This window comes from Hyaena hyaena, unplaced genomic scaffold (genome assembly GCF_003009895.1).
Source record: "Hyaena hyaena isolate Hyena2069 unplaced genomic scaffold, ASM300989v1 scaffold_63, whole genome shotgun sequence".
In the NCBI taxonomy this organism is placed as follows: Eukaryota; Metazoa; Chordata; class Mammalia; order Carnivora; family Hyaenidae; genus Hyaena; species Hyaena hyaena.
The window spans coordinates 2,820,765-2,838,028 of record NW_024080695.1 but is presented as its reverse complement, the minus strand read 5'-3'; the positions used below and the strand labels follow the sequence as shown (position 1 = coordinate 2,838,028).

General features: G+C 62.8%; 1 protein-coding gene across 1 annotated transcript in view; it reads left to right on the top strand.

Moving 5' to 3' along the window:
* The window catches only part of SORCS2 (sortilin related VPS10 domain containing receptor 2), a 410,780-nt gene that overhangs the window by 159,032 nt on the left and 234,484 nt on the right, over positions 1-17,264 (top strand). Inside the window, exon 2 of the mRNA XM_039232113.1 lies at positions 11,527-11,594. Within this exon, the coding sequence (XP_039088044.1) occupies positions 11,527-11,594 (68 nt within the window). The remainder of the gene's footprint in view (positions 1-11,526; positions 11,595-17,264) is intronic.

Here is a 17,264-nt window from a genome sequence, read left to right as displayed (position 1 = left end):
CCCCTCCCCCCTCCCCCCTCTCCTCCTGCCCCTCCGTTCTCCCCCTCCCCCTCCTCCCTCTCCTCCTCCCCCACCTTCTGTCCCAGAACAGCAGACATGTCTACTTCCAAGCCTCCCCAGTGTCCCTTGGGAGGGACAGGGTCATTCCTGCCCTCTTCTGCGGTCACAGCCTGACTCCAGTGCACAGATTCTGTTCTGCAGCCACACGTAGCCTGAGGACCTACTGTGTGCCGGGTGCTGGGAGGCAGGTGCCCGGTCCTCGTGTTCCGGGGGCTCTGGCGCAGAGGGCAGCAGCCCCAGCTGTGACTCACCGGAGGAGGCAGGTGAGATGCAGTCCGCGGTGGTGATGGGGACAAGCCCGTTCACCGCCCAGCCCTCCCCGCGGCGGACATGTGGGTGCCAGGCTCTGAGCCCTGGAGGAGCCGGCAGGGGGAGCCCAGCGGGTGGGCGAGGGGTCAGGGCTCCAGGGAAGAACGTGACCCCAGCTGGAGGGCACGGAGTCATTGGGAAGGTCTGACACAGGAGGGGCCCTGCATGCTCGGGGGACCCTGACGGTAGCTGGTGTCACTCGGGGAATTTCAGGGTGAGGAGTGGGGGGAGCCAGGCCCCAAGGCCGGGTAGGTAGGGCTGGTGGTGCTGGAGCCGGCAGGGGGGAGGGGGTGGGGATCTTGGTCCCCAGGTCTTGACTGGTGAGGGCTTCCGGGGCGCAGGAGACGCTCCTCACGTGTGTTTACGTGGTGTACCGAGTGTCCAGTGAGTTCCCAAGTGACGCTTCTGGGACGAGTCCAGGTTGAATGGCCTAGTGAGCGGGGCCCAGGGACCAACCTTCCCCCCCCCCCCCCCCCCCCCCCCCCCCGGAGGCGCCCCCGACGACCGGACCTCACCGGGGATCGCGGCCCCGTCCGGTCCGGTCCCGTCCCGTCCCGTCCCGACAGAGCCACGGCCGCCCCCCCCCCCCCCCCCCCCCGCGGCGGGCCTGGCACTCCCACCGGGAGGAGCCTGACTTGGATTCCTTCCTGCCCCACCAGGGGAATGGGGAGGCCTTACTGGCCCCGCAGACTGGTTGGCTCCCAGACTGGTCTGTGAACCCTGAAATGGGGTGGACAAGTCCGCTGAGTGCCCATAAGGGTGTGGGTCTCTTGGGTTCTTACAGGGTCCGCACCCGAGGCAAGGTCAGTGTTCTGGGAGAGGGGAGGGTCGTGCTTCATCTGCATAAGAAAACAGGGGTGGGGGGTGGGGGGTCACAACGCAGGCCAGGCAGCCAGGGGGCAAGTGCGGCCAGGGTGAGGGAGGGGAGGGGGGCCGGGCGAGGGAGGGGAGGGGGGCCGGGCCCTGGGTTGGGGGTAGAGAGGCCGCAGGGCTGCGTCTCCCACAGACTCAGGGCTCCGTGCCAGGTCTCCCCCCAAAATGTTTTAATTTCCTTTAAAATCAGAAGAAGAAAAGGAAACTTTTAGGTCAAGGAAGCGTTTTGCTATATAACACGGATATATTCTTTTGTGTACCAACGCGGTCATAAAATATAATTGTTAATATTTATTTTATGGAGGAAGTGGCCCAGGGAATGCCAAAGTGCCTCGGGCCCCCACAAGTCATCTTGCGCCCCAGATGGCCAAGAGGGGCGGATTCCAGAAACGGGCTGGGTGTCATTGTCGGTCTCTCCCACCCGCTTTCTCGGGAAGATTAATTAGCCTTTGCAGAGCTCAGATGGGCCCCAAATGGCTCTTCTCCAAGCTGGTATCTGGCCCAGCAGGGCCCCTGCTTTCCTGAGAGACAGGCCTTTGGGGGTGACCGGCCACTCTGGACCCCTTAGAGCCCAGGGACATTTTCAGGGGCTGCCGTGGGCCAAATCTTGGCGTTCCCAGGTGGATGCGGTCAAGGGCTCCCCCCCTCCCCCACCTCCTTTGCTCCAGTTCCAAAGAGAAATTCTTGGAAGTAATGAACATGTGGCTCTCTGGCTGGGGACCGGCGGGGAGGAGGGATGGGGCGGTCGGAGCCCTGCCGGGGACGGATTTCTGTTTTAAAACCAGAAACAGCAGTTTCCAACCCCCTCCAGACCCACCCCGGGCCCTTCCTAATGTTGCGAGAAAATGTACCAACGTCACCGCGTTCTCCACGACCTTTTATCACCATGAACAGTCCGCCGGGAGGAAATGCAGGAGCATTGGTCCGAATGGCAACGGCAAAAATGAGTGAATGAATGAATGAATGCATACGAATCTTGTCCTTTCATCAGCAGCCTTCTTTACAGTAGCCTAGAAAGGAGCGATAGGTGAGATTAAAATCCACTGTTGTTAGAAGTAGAGAGTAAACAGTAATTTCTTTTTTTTTTTTTAATGTTTTATTTATTTCTAGGAGAGAGAGAGAGACAGCGTGAGCAGGGGAGGGTCAGAGAGAGAGGGAGTCACAGACTGAAACAGGCTCCAGGCTCCGAGCTGGCAGTCAGCACAGAGCCCGACGCGGGGCTCGAACCCACGAACCGCGAGATCATGACCTAAGCGAAAGTCGGACGCTTAACGGACTAAGCCACCCAGGCGCCCCAAGAGTAAACAGTAATTTCAAACGGCCGGGGCGGGAGAGTGTGCCAAGGCCCATCTATTAACATACACATCATCCCTTAAATAGCTGGGATGTAAAATGCCGTTTTCCACCGATCACCAACGCTCTCCATTTATTTTCTGCTGACTGATTTTGATTTATAGGGGCCCTTTCGGAGCTTACTTCTCAACTCCCTTTTTTTAAACATTAGGTTTGGCGCCTGTGAAAGGTGCCTGATGGATGGGGGACGTTAGGCTGTCCCCTGCTGTCTGAGCTGGCGCAGCCAGGCCGGGGCCCAGCGCTTTCTGAGGTAGGAGTCATGCTGTCCCCGGGGGCCTCCCTGTTCCTCCTGCCGTCTGGGGCAGCGGGAAGGGCACCTAACCGTGAAGTCAGGGGGCCCCCCAGGGGAGACCCCAGCCCTGCCAGCTCCCAGCTGTGGCACCTCGGGCAAGCTGAACCTCTGTGTCCTCATCTGGAGAATGGGCGCGTGCCTGGATCGGTGTGCCAGGGCCGCCCTAACCCCTCACCACAGACTGCCTGGCTCAGCAGCGGAAACTCAGCACCTCACAGCCCTGGAGACTGGAAGCCCAGCAGTGAGGTGTGGGCAGGTCGGGAGAACAGCATCTGGCTCTCTACCAGCTTCCGGTAGCTTCAGGTAGCTTCTTGGTTGTGGACGGCCACCTTCCCTCTGTGTCCCCTTTTGGTGAGGACACAATCATGTTGGATAGCCCCCCCTCTCCCCCAAAAGCCTCTGGTAATTTCTCTATTTCTAATCAAGGCTGCACTCACAGGTTCCGGGGTTTGGGCTTTGGCATCTACGACCTACAGCGAAGACGAAGATGGGCGTTCTCCCCGGGGAGGCGGAGCGGAGGAGAGCGGCGGGGTCGGGAGCCCGGGGGGGTGGGGGGGGTCTCTAAGGAGCGACCAGAAGCAGGTTGATGGTGTAGCGGGGCCGTATCCACTCGCGGGGCCTGGACACGCCCGCGAACCACGCTTGTGGGCGACCCCATGTGCTCACTCCTTGGGGCGGCGACCACAGAGCACCCCTGACCCGTGGTGGGGCCATGGGGGTCTCTTCTCTCCCAGCTGGGGGCCGGGAGGCCCAGGTCAGGTGTCGCAGGTGCGGCTGGTTCCCTCCGAGCCTCGAGGCAGAATGTGCCCCAGGCCCCTCGGCCGGCTTCTGGCCGTCCTCGGCCTTCCTGGACGCGGGGACGCATCACCCCGGCCTCTGCCTCCTCTTCACGTGGCCTCCTCCCCCGTACTAGCCTCTCCTCCTCTTTGTCACTGGAGGCAGGACCCCTGATCTCAGCTCAAGAGCTTTAATTTCATCTTCAAAGGCCCCTTTCCCAAATAAGGTCACATTCAGGGGTCCAGGTGGACAAACTTTGGGGGGACAGCATTCAACTCACCACATCCAGGGGCTGTGGGGACCCGAGGGGAGCACCGGCCTCGCCAGACATGGGCAGAGGGGTCAGAAAGTCGTCCCAGACATGCCTGAGGCGGATCCCTCTAGAAGGGAGGATGCGCCCAATGAGAGAGGAGGCTGGGGAGGCCGGGAGTGTCCCGGGAACAGCAGCTGCAGGAACGCAGAGGGAGAGCAGGTCAAGGGGAAGATCGCGGGTGCAGAGTGGGCGGGGCCGCCCAGCATGCCTGATCCGAGCGAGCGCCGTGTGGGATTTCGTGTTCACTCGCCCCCTCTCCAGTCACTGCCAAGTGCGGGACGGAGGAGCCCGGCCGCAGCTCCGGACGCTCCTGGAAGCTGGTCAGTTTGTGCGGCGGTTCTGGTCCTTATGCATAAGTCGTTTGCCTGGACGAGGACTCTCAGAGGAGGGTGACGTGTGGCCGGGCCGAGGGCTGAAACTGGAACCGCAGAGCATGTGCGCCAAGCAGGGTGGATGGCCGGTGGCAGCGAGCTCACGGCAGGGGAGGGGCGCCGCAGACTGGCCCCGGGGCAGGACCCGCCAAGGGCAGCCGCCAACCTCGAGTATGTGGCTGCCGCCCGCTGTGAGGGGAGGCAGCTGTGGGCACCTCTGGAGGCCAGAGCCAGGGCGAGGGGAGACGCCGTGTCATACTCAATGGGACAAGATCTTTTATCCCCCGGCCAGTCCCCTGAGGCACACCAGCCCTGCCACATCTGAGTTGCGTGACCTGGGCAGATAACCCCCCTCCGTGTGCCTCCGTATCCTCATCTGCAAAATGGGGACATGATGGCTCCCGGGGACCAAGGCTGTTGGCGGATCACAGGAGATAATGTCTGTGAGGCTCCTCGCGCAGGGCCAGGACAGAGTGACTCCGCGCTGTTGTAATGAGCCGTGGTGACGAAGAGATTGTCACGGTGCAGGCACGGGGTGACGCCCAGTGCTCCTGCCTCGGGCTGTGGATTCTGGGGGCCAGGACTTGGCCTCAAAGCCGCACCTGCCAGGGGAGGCCGAGCCAGCTGCGGGAAGCGATGGGGCCTTGGCGACATGCCTCTGTGGGCGTCTCTACCTCAGCTGCTCCGGTCACCAAGAGCGGACACTGTAGGAACCAAGAGAATGCCCCGGCCCTACTGGGACACTGCATCTTCCTGGCCTCTCCCGGGAGAAAGGGCCATGGCCCCTGGGGGGCGGGGGAGGGGTTCAAGGCTGTGGCTCACGTGAGCCGCTCCTTCTTGCTTCCTACAACCTCTTTGGGTTCTTACATCGCGGCCCCTTTCTGGTCCCCACGACCTGGGGACACCCAGGCAGGGCCTTCCTGTCATATGGAGGGGCCCGGCATCGCGGCTGTCCTCAGGGGGGTGGGATGGGCTCCATTTCCGTCCACAGGGCTGGCACATCCGAGGTCCCCGGGGTGGGGGAGGGGCGAGGCCTGGCTTTGTTTTCTCTTGTTCGCTTCTGGTTGACGTGCCTCTCACGTTTCCGTCTTTTTTATGACAAGGTTTTATTTTAAAGCAGCAGCAGGGAGTTACAGGGGTGGCGCAGAGAGCCGTGTGTCGGCCTCAGCAGCGCGTGGCCAGGGCCAGGGCTCCCGCGCAGACCCCGTCGCAGAGAACACTCGGTGTGGCCTGGAGCTGGCGCTCAGGTCCCGAATGTCCCGCCCGCCTAGGTGGCCACGGTCTCCGTCATCCTTCCTGGGAGGGAGGGGTCCCGGGGCCCTCCCTCCGCAGACCCTTATCAGGAAGGAGGGGTCCTGGCCAGAGAGCGGTAGACCCTTCCAGATCCTTCCTGAGCCTCCCCGCAGCGCCGCACTCTCTCCCTCCCGCCTCCCCCAGGCCCCGGGAGGCAGGCAGGAGCGTGCGCAGTCGCCACCAGCAGGATGGAGTGAGGTCCGGCTCTGGCCCTGCTGGGCAGCCCCCGACTTCCGTTCTTGCAGCTCGGTGGGGGGGGGGGAACTCCAGGTCCCCCACAGCCCTGGCGGAGCGGCCTCGTCGCGGAGGAGGGCTGGGACAGTCACCTGTCAGGCCTCCTCAGCGCCAGGCAGGGTGCCAGGCCCTTTGGACACATCAGCATAGTTTATGATCCTCGCTTCTTCGGGATGTGCGGCCGTCATCCACCCTCGTTGTGGATGAGGAGGGGACACTAGCCCCCGGGGGGGACCCCACACAGCGTGTGAGGGTTCACACTCACAGAGCCAGCTCCAAGGCCGGGCACCTTCCCCTGCCGCGGGCCTCACCCTGGTGCTGGGCGTGGGGGCGCAGCGGGTGGTGAGGGAAGGGGCCAGCCCCAGAGTCCTGACGCTTGAGCTCATGCCATGAAGAGTGTGTGTGATCAGATGCTGGCAGCTTAGTCTGGGGGAAATCCTGGCAGGCTTTCTGGAGGAGGTGGCATCTACGCCGAGCTGGCCCGGGGACGCCTCCGGAGCGGTGGGGAGGTGCGGGGCCCTGCCTGTCCACCGGGGCGGGCAGGTGTGCCTCCGCCGCTGAGCTGGTAGGTTGGATGAGCTTCTCGGACATGAGGCCTCTCACCTGGGCCGCCTCACACCGTGTTCCTCGCAGGCATCTCTGACAAGGACGCCCCAGGCCGCGACCCTAACCCTGAGCAGTGTGCTCACCGCGGACACGCCAGACCCACGCCACGTCTGTGCAGCTCTGGGAGCCCGCGCCTGGCGAGAGACCCCAGCCTCAGCATCTCCCCCGCAGGGGGCGGGGGGCGGGCGTCCGGGAGCAGAGAACCAGAGCCGCGTGGTGCAGGTGCCGCTGCTCTGGAGCCTTCCTCCCTCTGGGCCTCGGTCCTGGGTGGGCGTCTAAGCCCCCGGGCTCCGGTGTCCTGAGGTGGTACAGTGTCGAACACATTCCCGGGTCAACGTTGGCACCTGTGAAAGTGGACAGGCGGGGTGGGAATGGGGAGAGCCACGCCAGGAGTCATTCCTGGCTTTCTGGAGCCGGTTTGCCACTGGTGAATTCACTGAGAAGTTACTTATCCGACTCTCACCACATGCTGGCCTTTGGCGAGGCTCAGGAGAAGGTGCTGATAGAGGTGGGCTTGGGTCCTGCCCCCCTGGGGCTCACGGCCTGTGGGGAAGGTCTCAGGAGGAGGTGGCTTTAGGAATGAGTGGGAAGCAGACAGAGAAGAGGGGCGGGAGGAAGGCAGAAGCGCAGGAAGCAGCATGTACAAAGGCCCTGGGGTGACTGACATGTGTGGTGGTGAGGTGTGCCTGCGGGTGCTGTGTGCTTGCTGCCTGTTAACAGGGGACAGGTCAGCTGCCCGAGGATGGAGAGAACAGGGCCCTCCTGAGTGACAGGAGGGCATCCAGCCTCTGATGGGGGTGAGTGGATAGGAACTCGGGCCTTATTTTTGGGCAATGATCTGCCTGTGCAGTTTCTCAAACGTTAACGTGAGAAACACAGATTCTGAGTCAGCAGGTCTGGGGTGCGGCCTCACCCAGGTTCTGCATTTCCAGGAGCTCATGGGAAGTGAGCACGGCTAGTCCCGGAGCCCACTGTGAGCAGCAGGGACCTCGACTCCCCATGCCAGGGGCCGGCCCTGTCCTGGCGGGCCTGGGGGACATCAGTGTGCGGGAGAGAGGGGCTCTCACAGGCCTGACCCTCATGGGCCACCACTGCACTTTCCCTTTTTCTGTTGGGAAGTTCATTTCTGAGTTGAGAGCTGAGCCTGAATTCTTGCTGTCTCTGCGTGTGTGTGTGTGTGTGTGTGTGTGTGTGCACGCACACGCTTGATCGACAGCTGAATTGTGCTGAGTATTTGTTATTTTTTTTGGATCATCCTTGAGCCCTTGGGAGGCACACAGATGTAAGGCTGCTTCAAAATCCTTTCCCACTGGCTCCTTGAAAGGCTTGGGACTTCCCGTTGGGGGTGACTGCCTGCATCTGTGGGAGGCGACAGTGCTGAGCGCTGCTGGTCCGGGCACGGGGAAGGCTCCTCGAGGCCCACGCAGCTCACGGACCCGCGAGTGGCCCTCAAGAGGGACGCGTGTCTCTGGTGGCCCCGCACTGCCCACGGGGCCCGGCTGTGTGCTGCCCGCAGGAAGAGGCCCGGCATTTCTCTGGAAGCTCCAGGACCCGAGGTCGGCCCTGCCTCTGTAACTCACACCCCAGGATGCGGAAATAGCTGACCTACAAACTGCGGTGGCTGCTCAGGGGGAGAGGGCCTCGGCTCCCGGGCATCCACCCTCCGATTTCGGGCACAGGTTTGCGTGGCTGGGCGTGGTCCCCTCCCCCAGCAGCCTTGTGAGGTCCTACCTGAATCCGCTCCATTTCACGGAGGAGGGGACTGAGGCTCAGAGGGCCAGGGTCGTCCCAACGCCGCCACGCCCTCTTGTTTGGTTTTGTTCCATCCGAGAAGTGTGCCAGCCGTGCCGGGGGCACCTGATGAACAAGATGTAGCCAGTGCGGTGAACGCCGTTTGCAGGTGGTGAGTTCGTTACTGGGCTGCCAGCCTCCGTGCACCCTGGATACAGAGACTGCCCGGAGCCAGCCTCCGCTCCCAGTGGCGGGGCCCTAACACCCCTTCAGGGTCCTCTGCTGGTTGGCGTGGCTTCTGTAAGCCCCTTTCAGGTGCTTTGAGGCACAGAGCCAATGCCTCGTTTCCAAGTGGATTTTATAGGCTCATCGGGGAACAGAAGAGGGAAGGGCATGTCAGGTGTCCCGGGGGCAGAGACTCACCACCTGGGTCCGGAACTGGCTTGTGGGCTGGGCAAGAGGCAGGCTGGTGGTGGTCGAGGTGGGGGCTCTACTGCCCACAGAGGGTGTCTGCGTGAGCCGAGGGTGGACGTCACGTTTTCTTTTCCTTCCGGGGGAGAGGCCTGTGGCTGAGGACCAGGGTGCTGAGGCCGGCCACTCCCATCCCTGGAATAATGTCCGGGGACGGCGGCTTGGGGTTCCATCCACAGCCTGGGAGATCACGACCCGAGCAGAAATCAAGAGTAAGACGCCACTCGACCGAGCCGCCCAGGCGCCCCGCGGCTCTCTCGGTTTCTTTTCCTTCCTCGTAGGTGGGGACAAGGACAGGAGCTGCCCCGTGGGTCTGGGGTGTAAAGAAGGTTGAGGTGCACGAGCTGAGTCACCCGGTGCCGGCCCGTGGGTGGGAGATAAGGGGACACCAGGGCGTGGCTGCTGGCTCCGGCACCCTCACCCCCGCGGAGGCAGCTGGGTATCCCTTCCTCGAGGTAGGGCGGGGGACCGAGGCTCACCGCTGGGGCTCCGAGGGGCTGCCCGCCGCAGAGAGGGGCTGCCTGCCGGGCTCCCCCAGGGCTGACCCCTCTTGGGCGGCTCCTGCCACGGACTCCCGGGGCCCTGGCCTCGGGAGCCAGATCCTTCCGTGGGTTAAGTTGGTGGTAGCAGAAGGATTCTGTCTGGCGCACAAAGAGTGGACTGGTTGCCAGAGCAGGGGAGGAGACCCTCACCCGGGGCCTTCGCCTCCCCTGGCTTCATCACCTTAGTCACGACAGAGCAGGTGCTGGGACCTGAAACAAGACAGAGTCCCCGGCCCTGAAAGGCTCATTCTCAAATGTTGGAAAGAGGCCCCGTGAACTGCGCTGGAGGGGAGCGTGCAGGGTCTGGGGGTGGGGTGTGGGGGGTACTGAACCAGGGGAGGAGTCTGAGAGACTTCCTGGAGGTGCTGTCTGTTAGACTGAGGTCTGAGAGGCGAGTGGGAGTTACCCAAGGCATTAGGAGTGGGGGCAGGAGAAGGTCCCCGCACGAGGAACGGTGTGTGCAGAGGTGCGGTGGGGCTGGTGCTGAGAACGGAGGTGGGGGAGATGGGCTGTAGGGAGAGGGCAGTCCCAGAAGCCGCTGGACAAGGAGCTCAGCCCCAGCAGGGGCCCGAACGCCTTGGTAGGGGGTGAGCTCCCTGCCCTCCAAGGTGTGCAAGCAGAGCTCCGCTAGCTGGGGCTGGGTGAGGATGTCGGGTTGTGGATTTCACCCCGGCCAGCCGGGTTAAACAGGCGTCCAGGCCGCTTCCGGCTGTCCCACTCAGGCTCCTGTAAATCCCCTCTGGGAGCGGCGAGACTATGAAATATAAATCAGTAGGTTAAAAATACACTTGTCTCCTGCTTGCCCGGGGCCCTGTCACTCTGCCCGCCTCCCTCGGTCTTCAGAGGGTCCCCGCTCGGCTCAGCCGCCCGAGAGCCCGGCAGGCGAACGTGGCTTTGTTCTGAGCAAGAGGCGGGGTGTTGAGCCCCCACTGCCGAGGCCTTGAGTCCGTGTTTGATCACTGCTGCCTCCATCCAGAGCGCTCGGTCCCGGCCCGGCTGGCACCCCCCCTCCTCACTCTTCCCTGCTTTCATCACCAGGAAGAGGAAGCTCAGACAGAGGATCTGGGGCAGCCTCGTCCCCCACCCAGTGGAGGCCATGCGGGGCGGGGAGGACCCAAACTTGGAGCCGGCCAGTGTGGTGACCCCAGATTAACCAGGCTAACGGCTCTGCTGGTGGCTGGTGGGGGGGGTGTCCCCAGGGTCCCTTCCTGGGTTCCCATGGCAACGGAAGTATGAGGAGCAGCTAATAGGGACCGACAGCGAGCGGCATGAAATGGGATGCGTGGGACAAGGCGCTGGCTAGTGCACCCCCTGGGGACAAGGCGCTTCTCCCTGCCAGGCAGGCACATCCCCCCTTCCTTTCTGTGGGTGTCCCTCCGTCCGTCTGTACATCTGGAGGAACTTTCGGGGGCCCCGAAGCACATGTTATTATGTAACAGTTGCCTTTCCTGCAAGGGACAGGCCCGGCTTCGCTGGGTGGGGCCCCGTGTGCATGCGGAGTAGCCGGGGGGCTGCGAAGCAGCGTGAGCCCCGTCGGTGATATGTGGACCGCCGCCCTTGCCTCGGCTGCTCCGTGGGCCTTCCCCAGGCCCGCGCTGGCTCCCGGGGGGCCTCTGCTCCCGTGTGGGTGCCGCCCCAGCAGGGTTCTGGGCCGGCCTCAGGTGGTCCTTAAAGGCCCTGGGGGGCCGAGGCCCCATCTTCCCAAGCCTGGCCAAATGCGTTCTCGGCCCAGCCTGGGAACACGACCTCAGGGGACCCTCTGATCATGGTTTGAGATCATCTGGGGCTGATTTTGAGTTTTCCTGCTCAGGGGCGCCAGGGGGCTCAGTCGGTTAAGCGTCCGACTTCGGCTCAGGTTGTGATCCCACGGTTTGTGGGTTCGAGCCCCGCATCGGGCTCTGTGCTCACAGCTCGGAGCCTGGAGCTGCTTCGGATTCTGTGTCTCCCTCTCTCTCTGCCCCTCCCCCACTCACACCCCATCTGTCTCTCTCAAAAATAAACACACATTAAAACATTTTAAAGACTTTGTCCTGCTGACCGGCAGCTACTGGGAGGCCCTGGCAGGGTGGGGATGGTCCCGAGGTCACTCTGAGAGGGGAGGGAGGCTGCAGGGAGGACACCAGCCTCCAGTGTGGCGCTCTGCCGCAGGGGCCCTGGGGGCCGCCTGGGAAAGCCGACAGAAAGGCCGGGGCCCCTGCGGCTCCACGTGCCCCACGTCCCGGGTCGGGAGCGCCCCACATCCGTCTTTCAGAACCGTGAGACTCGCTGATGTCTGCCTTTGTCTTTCTGTTGCCACTACAGGTGATCTTGATCCTGACGAAGTATTACCATGCCGACATGGGGAAGGTTCTGGAAAGTTCTCTGTGGCGGTAAGTCAAGCCGAGGGCGGGCCTCTCCCCTTGGGCACCTGCACGTCTTCCAAGGCCGAGGGCCGAGATCCAAACGCCCGGCTCAAGCGGCCCTGTGAGCTGGCGGCCTCCCAACTTTTCTTCGGGTGCGAAGTGCACGTAGGGGATGGGGCGGTGGGGGGGGAGGAAGCGACGACGGGGGTCGGGGGTCGTCAGCGGGGCACAGGCAGCCCTGGAGGAAAGCCGCTCGCCTTCCCTGCGCTCTGCTTTTGCTCTCCCCCGCCCCTCCCCTGCCTTTTCTCCTCCCCGGAGGAAGAGGGTTTGCATGGGGACTTCAGGTCGGGCAGCCCCTCCGCTGGCGCCCCGGACTTGAGACGCAGCTCGCGGGCCGCCAAGCTCACGATTCTCCCCATTGTCCACACTGTTCTCTTCCTTCCTGACTCAGCGGAAGCGCTTGGTGAATAAATAACCCGCTGGCGACGGGGGAGTATCTCTATGTGAGATGCGAATTCAGTCCGAGAACATTAAGCAGCCCCTTTGATGTTTCAAACGAGGTGGGAGAGGAGGGGGTTTGAGAAACCGTTTCGGCTGTGTCGTCTTCAGTATTTACAGCTGCTCAGCGGGGCAGGAGCGGGGGGCTCCCCGCGGCCCGGGCAAGGGCTGCGTGTCTCCGCGCACCGCTCCCACGCTCCCTGGACGTGCGGCCGTTTTGCTTTTCAAGGTGTGTTTCTCCAGCAACTGTGAATTCGTTTTTCGATTTGGAACCCGTTAAAAACCACCTCTGCCCGCCCATCAGGACTCCGGTGTGCGTGTGGCCCCCTCGAGTGGATTTATTTTTGGCGTTTGGCTTTGCTTCCGGGCCGGCGGCTTGATGATTCCTTCTGTTGGTTCTTGGGGGGCGGGGGGGGGGCGTCTGTGAGGCTTTGGGAAGGTGTTGAAAGGGTACCTGGAGCCGGGTCCTCTCCTTCTTGCATAAGGGATGGGGGTGACTTGGGGCGCCTGGCGTGGTCGCCAGCAGTGCTGATCGGGCCAAGCGGGGGGGAGCAAGCAAGCCGCTCGCAGAGCCCTGCGTGTTTCTTGCCCCTCCAACCAGAGAGCCCCTCCCCGCCGGCTCCTCTGGGCCGCAGATTCGGGGGTCCCCCCCCCGCAGCCTCCCAGGCCCCGCCCCGCAGAGTCCCCGGCCCCCCCCCCCGCAGCCTCCCCAGGCCCCTCCCTGCAGCCTCCCCGGGCCGCCCCCCAGCTCCTGCCATGGAGGGCGTTCCCTCTTGCCCAGTGGTCGGTCCAAGGAGGGCCCCCCGGGCTGCGAGTGAACAGGGGCACTTGGGTCTTCTGTCACCTTGGATCCTGGGCACAGTCCGCGGTGGCCGCCTCGTTGGCCCCAAAGGATACACACCAGCTTCATCCTGAGGTTCCCGGTGCCATCTGTGCCCACGGGACAGAGCTGTGGGGGGTACGTATCGCTTGCTGCCCACCCTCCAGGGCGCCGCGGTGGGGACGGGCGGATTGGGGCGGAATTCTTGCTTACGGGCTCCAGACTCCGATTGCTCGGACGTGGGTAGAGCAGCTGAGAGGGAGGCCAGGCACCCACCTCCGGGCTGCTCCAGGGGTCTCCGTCCCCTCTGTCCCCGCCCGGGGCAGCCTGAGGGCCCGGCGAGGTGGCCCGGAAGGTCCCCAGAACAGCACATGGTCTCGAGTTAGTGTTTCTCCAAAGCTGATCCACAGACGACTTCTCCGCGTTCTGCCTCCTCACGGTCGTGGCGCAGACGTTGGCTCTCCGTGATTAGAGCTACATGCAGGGGCATCAGCCGTGCCAGGAAGGCTCGCCCCCGCCCTGCGCCCGTGACCTCTGGCGCAGCGCCGTCAAGTTCTTGGTGGATCCTTCTGGCGCGGACAGATCTGTACGGTCAGACGTGGAAAGCAGGTCTGCGCTCTCCTTGCTTCACGCGGCTCTTGCCGGGTTCTCCAGGTGCGACCGCGTCTGCATCGGCGCCCTCTGTGGCCTGTGGCCGTGAACTCGCCCTTGGGTGGTTCGTTCTGACCCTGAGCCACATCGCTACCGTAAAAAACTGCAGGCGTGTAGTTTCCCTCCACCTTTTGCTGTCTGGGCAGAAGGGCCTGGAGGTAACGACCGAGCCGGAGAGTGAGCTGCTGACCGGTCGGCACACTGCAGGCCCCCTGAGCGGGTGGCCCGCTGGCCCGCACCGCCGTGGCCCAGGGGCCTTCTGTTTGCGTCCCTTTGGTTCCTGGCGGGCGAGGGTGAGCAGTTTGTGTGTTTAACTGCCAGTCACACTTTCCTCCTGTGAGCAGTTTCGGCTCACGCCCTCTCTGTTTTGGGACGTGTGTGAGTGTGTGTCTTTACCAGTGGAAAGGTTGCCACTGGCCTTGCGTGGGGAGGCCACCCCACCTCCGTCTGGCGGCCAACGCCCACGTGGATGGGGCTGCCGGAGCCCGTGCCCAGATCACGGGGATTAGAGACACGCTCAGCGGCGCGCCCTGAGCCTCCCCAGGGCTCTCCCATGGGGTCCCCGTGAATACGTTTTTAAGGACAGGTGTGGTATTCACGTCCTGGCAACGGCTCTCTGGGATGTAAGCGGAGTGCATCGTTAATTGTCCTGCATTTCACGGGCCCCATGGCGGCGGCACGTCCGCACCCCGTCCAGCCTTCAGCGTGGGGCCGTGTCCTCCACTCTTGGGCGGGGGCACGGGGAGGGAGCCAGCCTGTGCCTCCCATCCTCTGGAGAGCTTACCCGTTGGCTTCAGAGCTGGTCCTCTGTGGGCACCTCCCATCCTGGGGCCCCGGGGCTGATGGCAATAGGAGGAACATGCTCACCCAGACCAGCCTGCCTGGCACTTGCCTGATGTCCAGCCTGTGCCAATGTCCTGGGGCCGCTGAATGAAGGACACAAAGTAGGGACTTTAAAGCAGCAGGAATGTGCTCTCTCACAGCCCTGGAGGCCAGAGTCTGAGATGAAGCTGTGGGTGGGGCCAGGCTCCCCCAGGATCCTTCATGCCTCTTCCGGCTCCTGGGGCGGGGGGCCTTCCAGTCCCCGCCCCCAGCTTCAGCTTCAGACAGCCTTTCTTTTGTGTGGCTGTCCCCTGTGCGTGCCTTATAAGGACACTTATCGTTGGATTCAGGGTCCACCCACGTGATCTGGGGTGACCTCGTGTCTAGAGCTCTGACTTAATTACACCCACAACCACCCCTCAAGAACCTGCCCGCACACGGAGGTAGGGCATGGACGCACCTGTTTGGCTGTGTCATTCAGCGCACCGCACGGTCATCACCCCTGCGGGCACCCCGCTCAGATCTGACTTCCTAAGTAGCTTTTGCCGCCAACCCCCATCCTCAGCCACGCTCCCTTCCTGCGTCTTCCTCTGCTGGCGGCTTCCCCAGACCCACACCTGTGTCTCCCGTCCACCTAGTCCAGGTCGGGGCGTGGGGGAGGGGGGACCCCGTGGGCCGAGCCGGAAGCCTCGGGGCAAGTATAGAAGAGCGCGGGCGCGCGCCGTCCATCTGAGAGCTGATGTGCGACTTGCATCTGCTCCAGGGTGGGGCCAGGCAGTTGCGAGGCGAAGATCAGCAGCGCTTGGAATACGAAATTCAGACGGACGTGATCTGTAAATGCTCCCCTGCCCCCGATCCCCCCTGTCCTAGGCGAAGGGACAGATGGGCACCCCGACACAGATTGGAGGCGAAGTCCCCAGCTGGCACTGCCCGGGCCCCCTCGGCCTGAGGGCTCTCACCTGGCTGCGGATCGGCCCTGTTCCCTGCAGGAAGCCTTTGAGACATTGTTCTAGATGCCCCTCCGCCCCCTACTGTATTTCTGTTCAGTGTGACTCGCACCTTATACCTAAAAACGTGAGATTCTTCATACCCCTCAAGAACCGGTTTTTGCCCCTTGAGAGCGATTTTGTCCTCAGTTGAAAATCTATATCCTGAAGAAGAAGTTCCCTCGCTTCCAGGTGCGTGGGAATCAGGGGGGGAGGGTCTTGTTAAAATTCAGGTCCTGATTCCTAGGTCGAGGGTGGGGCGAGGCTCTGCGCTGTTCACAAGCCCCCGGTGACACTGCTATTGCTGGCGCACCGAGCACACTTGCAACAGCAGGGCCCTTGCTTATCCTGGGGTCGCCTGGGGGCCTTGGCAACGCCCCCCCCCCATCTGTGCCTGGCCTGGGCCCGCGGTTGGCATGGTCCGGGCTGTGGCAGGGCACGGTTTCAGCGTCCAGCCTGGGCTGGGCCTGGGGAGGCCCACTTGGCATCACCACAGCTGGATCCCAAAGGGCCGGCTGCCTCCTAAATCTGTCAAGAAGGTAAATGCAAGCCACGGAGGTTTGAGGCGTATGCAAATAGTAGATGATGGGGTCCTCGGTGGGAGGGAGGGAGGCAAGGGACACTTGGAAATCTCTCAAAACCACTGCCACTCGGGCCAGGCCTTGGGAGACGCAGACTCAGCGTGGAGACTCCCCAGGACCCCCAGGAAGGACAGACTCAGAAGGTGCTGGCTTAGAGCGTTGCCACACTGGTCCGACACCCCACTTTGAGTAGCCGGGGTTCGGCTGCTTGGGAGAGAGGCTTAGCATCCTGCTGTGGCTTCCCGGGGACCCGGATAAAAGCCCCGGCTCCTACCCCGCTCCCCAGCCCAGCGCCCCTTGCTGCTCAGTGACCAGCCAGCCTGCCCAGCTCGGCCCATGTAAGGGGGCGGTGCCTGCTGGGGCTGCCTGCCTGGAGTGTGCTTGGCATTGACCCTCAGGTACTGGCCCCTTGTGGGCACTTAGTCTCAGTATAAACCTGTTTTCTTCAAAGAGGCCACCACCCCACTCAGTGCAAAGTAGCCCCCGGCGTTCTTTATTGCATCTCCGCTTGAGCGAGGGGGTTCTTGGGTATGGTTTACCCCCCTTTGCCCCACCCAGCACATGTGCTTACTGGGGGTGGGGATCAGTCAGGTCCACCCTGGTGATCGCTGGATGCTCAGAGCCCATCACAGATCTGCCACAGGCTGGGCATTGGATGGATGGATGATAGATGGGTAGATGGGCATGCAGATGGATGGACAGACACAGATGGATGGATGGACGGACACAGATGGGTGGATATATGAATGGATGGATGGGTGGATGGATGGATGGATTGACAGATGGGTGGATAGATGGATGGATGGATGGATGGACACACAGTGGATGGATGGATGGATGGATGGAAACACGATGGATGGATGGATGGATGGATGGATGGATGGATGGATGGATGGACAGGTAGATGGATGAATGGTGATATGGTTCTGAGGAAATACTCACATGACCAAGAGAGCCCTTTACCTCTACGGGGCCGTCCTAGGGGGTGGGGTGGGGGCCAGGAGCACAGAGTTGGTTCTGATGCTGTCAGGTGAGCAAGAGGGGACTGGGGACATCCCACACCAGGAGAAGGTGGGCCCCACCCCACCTCTCTCCGCTGTGGTGCAGCTCCGGGACTGCCTGCAGCCTCACACTGAGTGTGGCTGGGGCAGAGCCACTTGCCACGGCAGCCTCAGTCCCATAGCACACTTGACATCGTGCCTGCACCTTCTCTGAACCGGGATGGTATGAAACCCACACCAGCCCTACCTTTCCCCTGGCACATACGACCTTGGGCAGGACCTTCGGCCAGGGGAATCCTCGGGAATACTGGGGGTGGGCGTGGTCTCAGGTTTTCTCC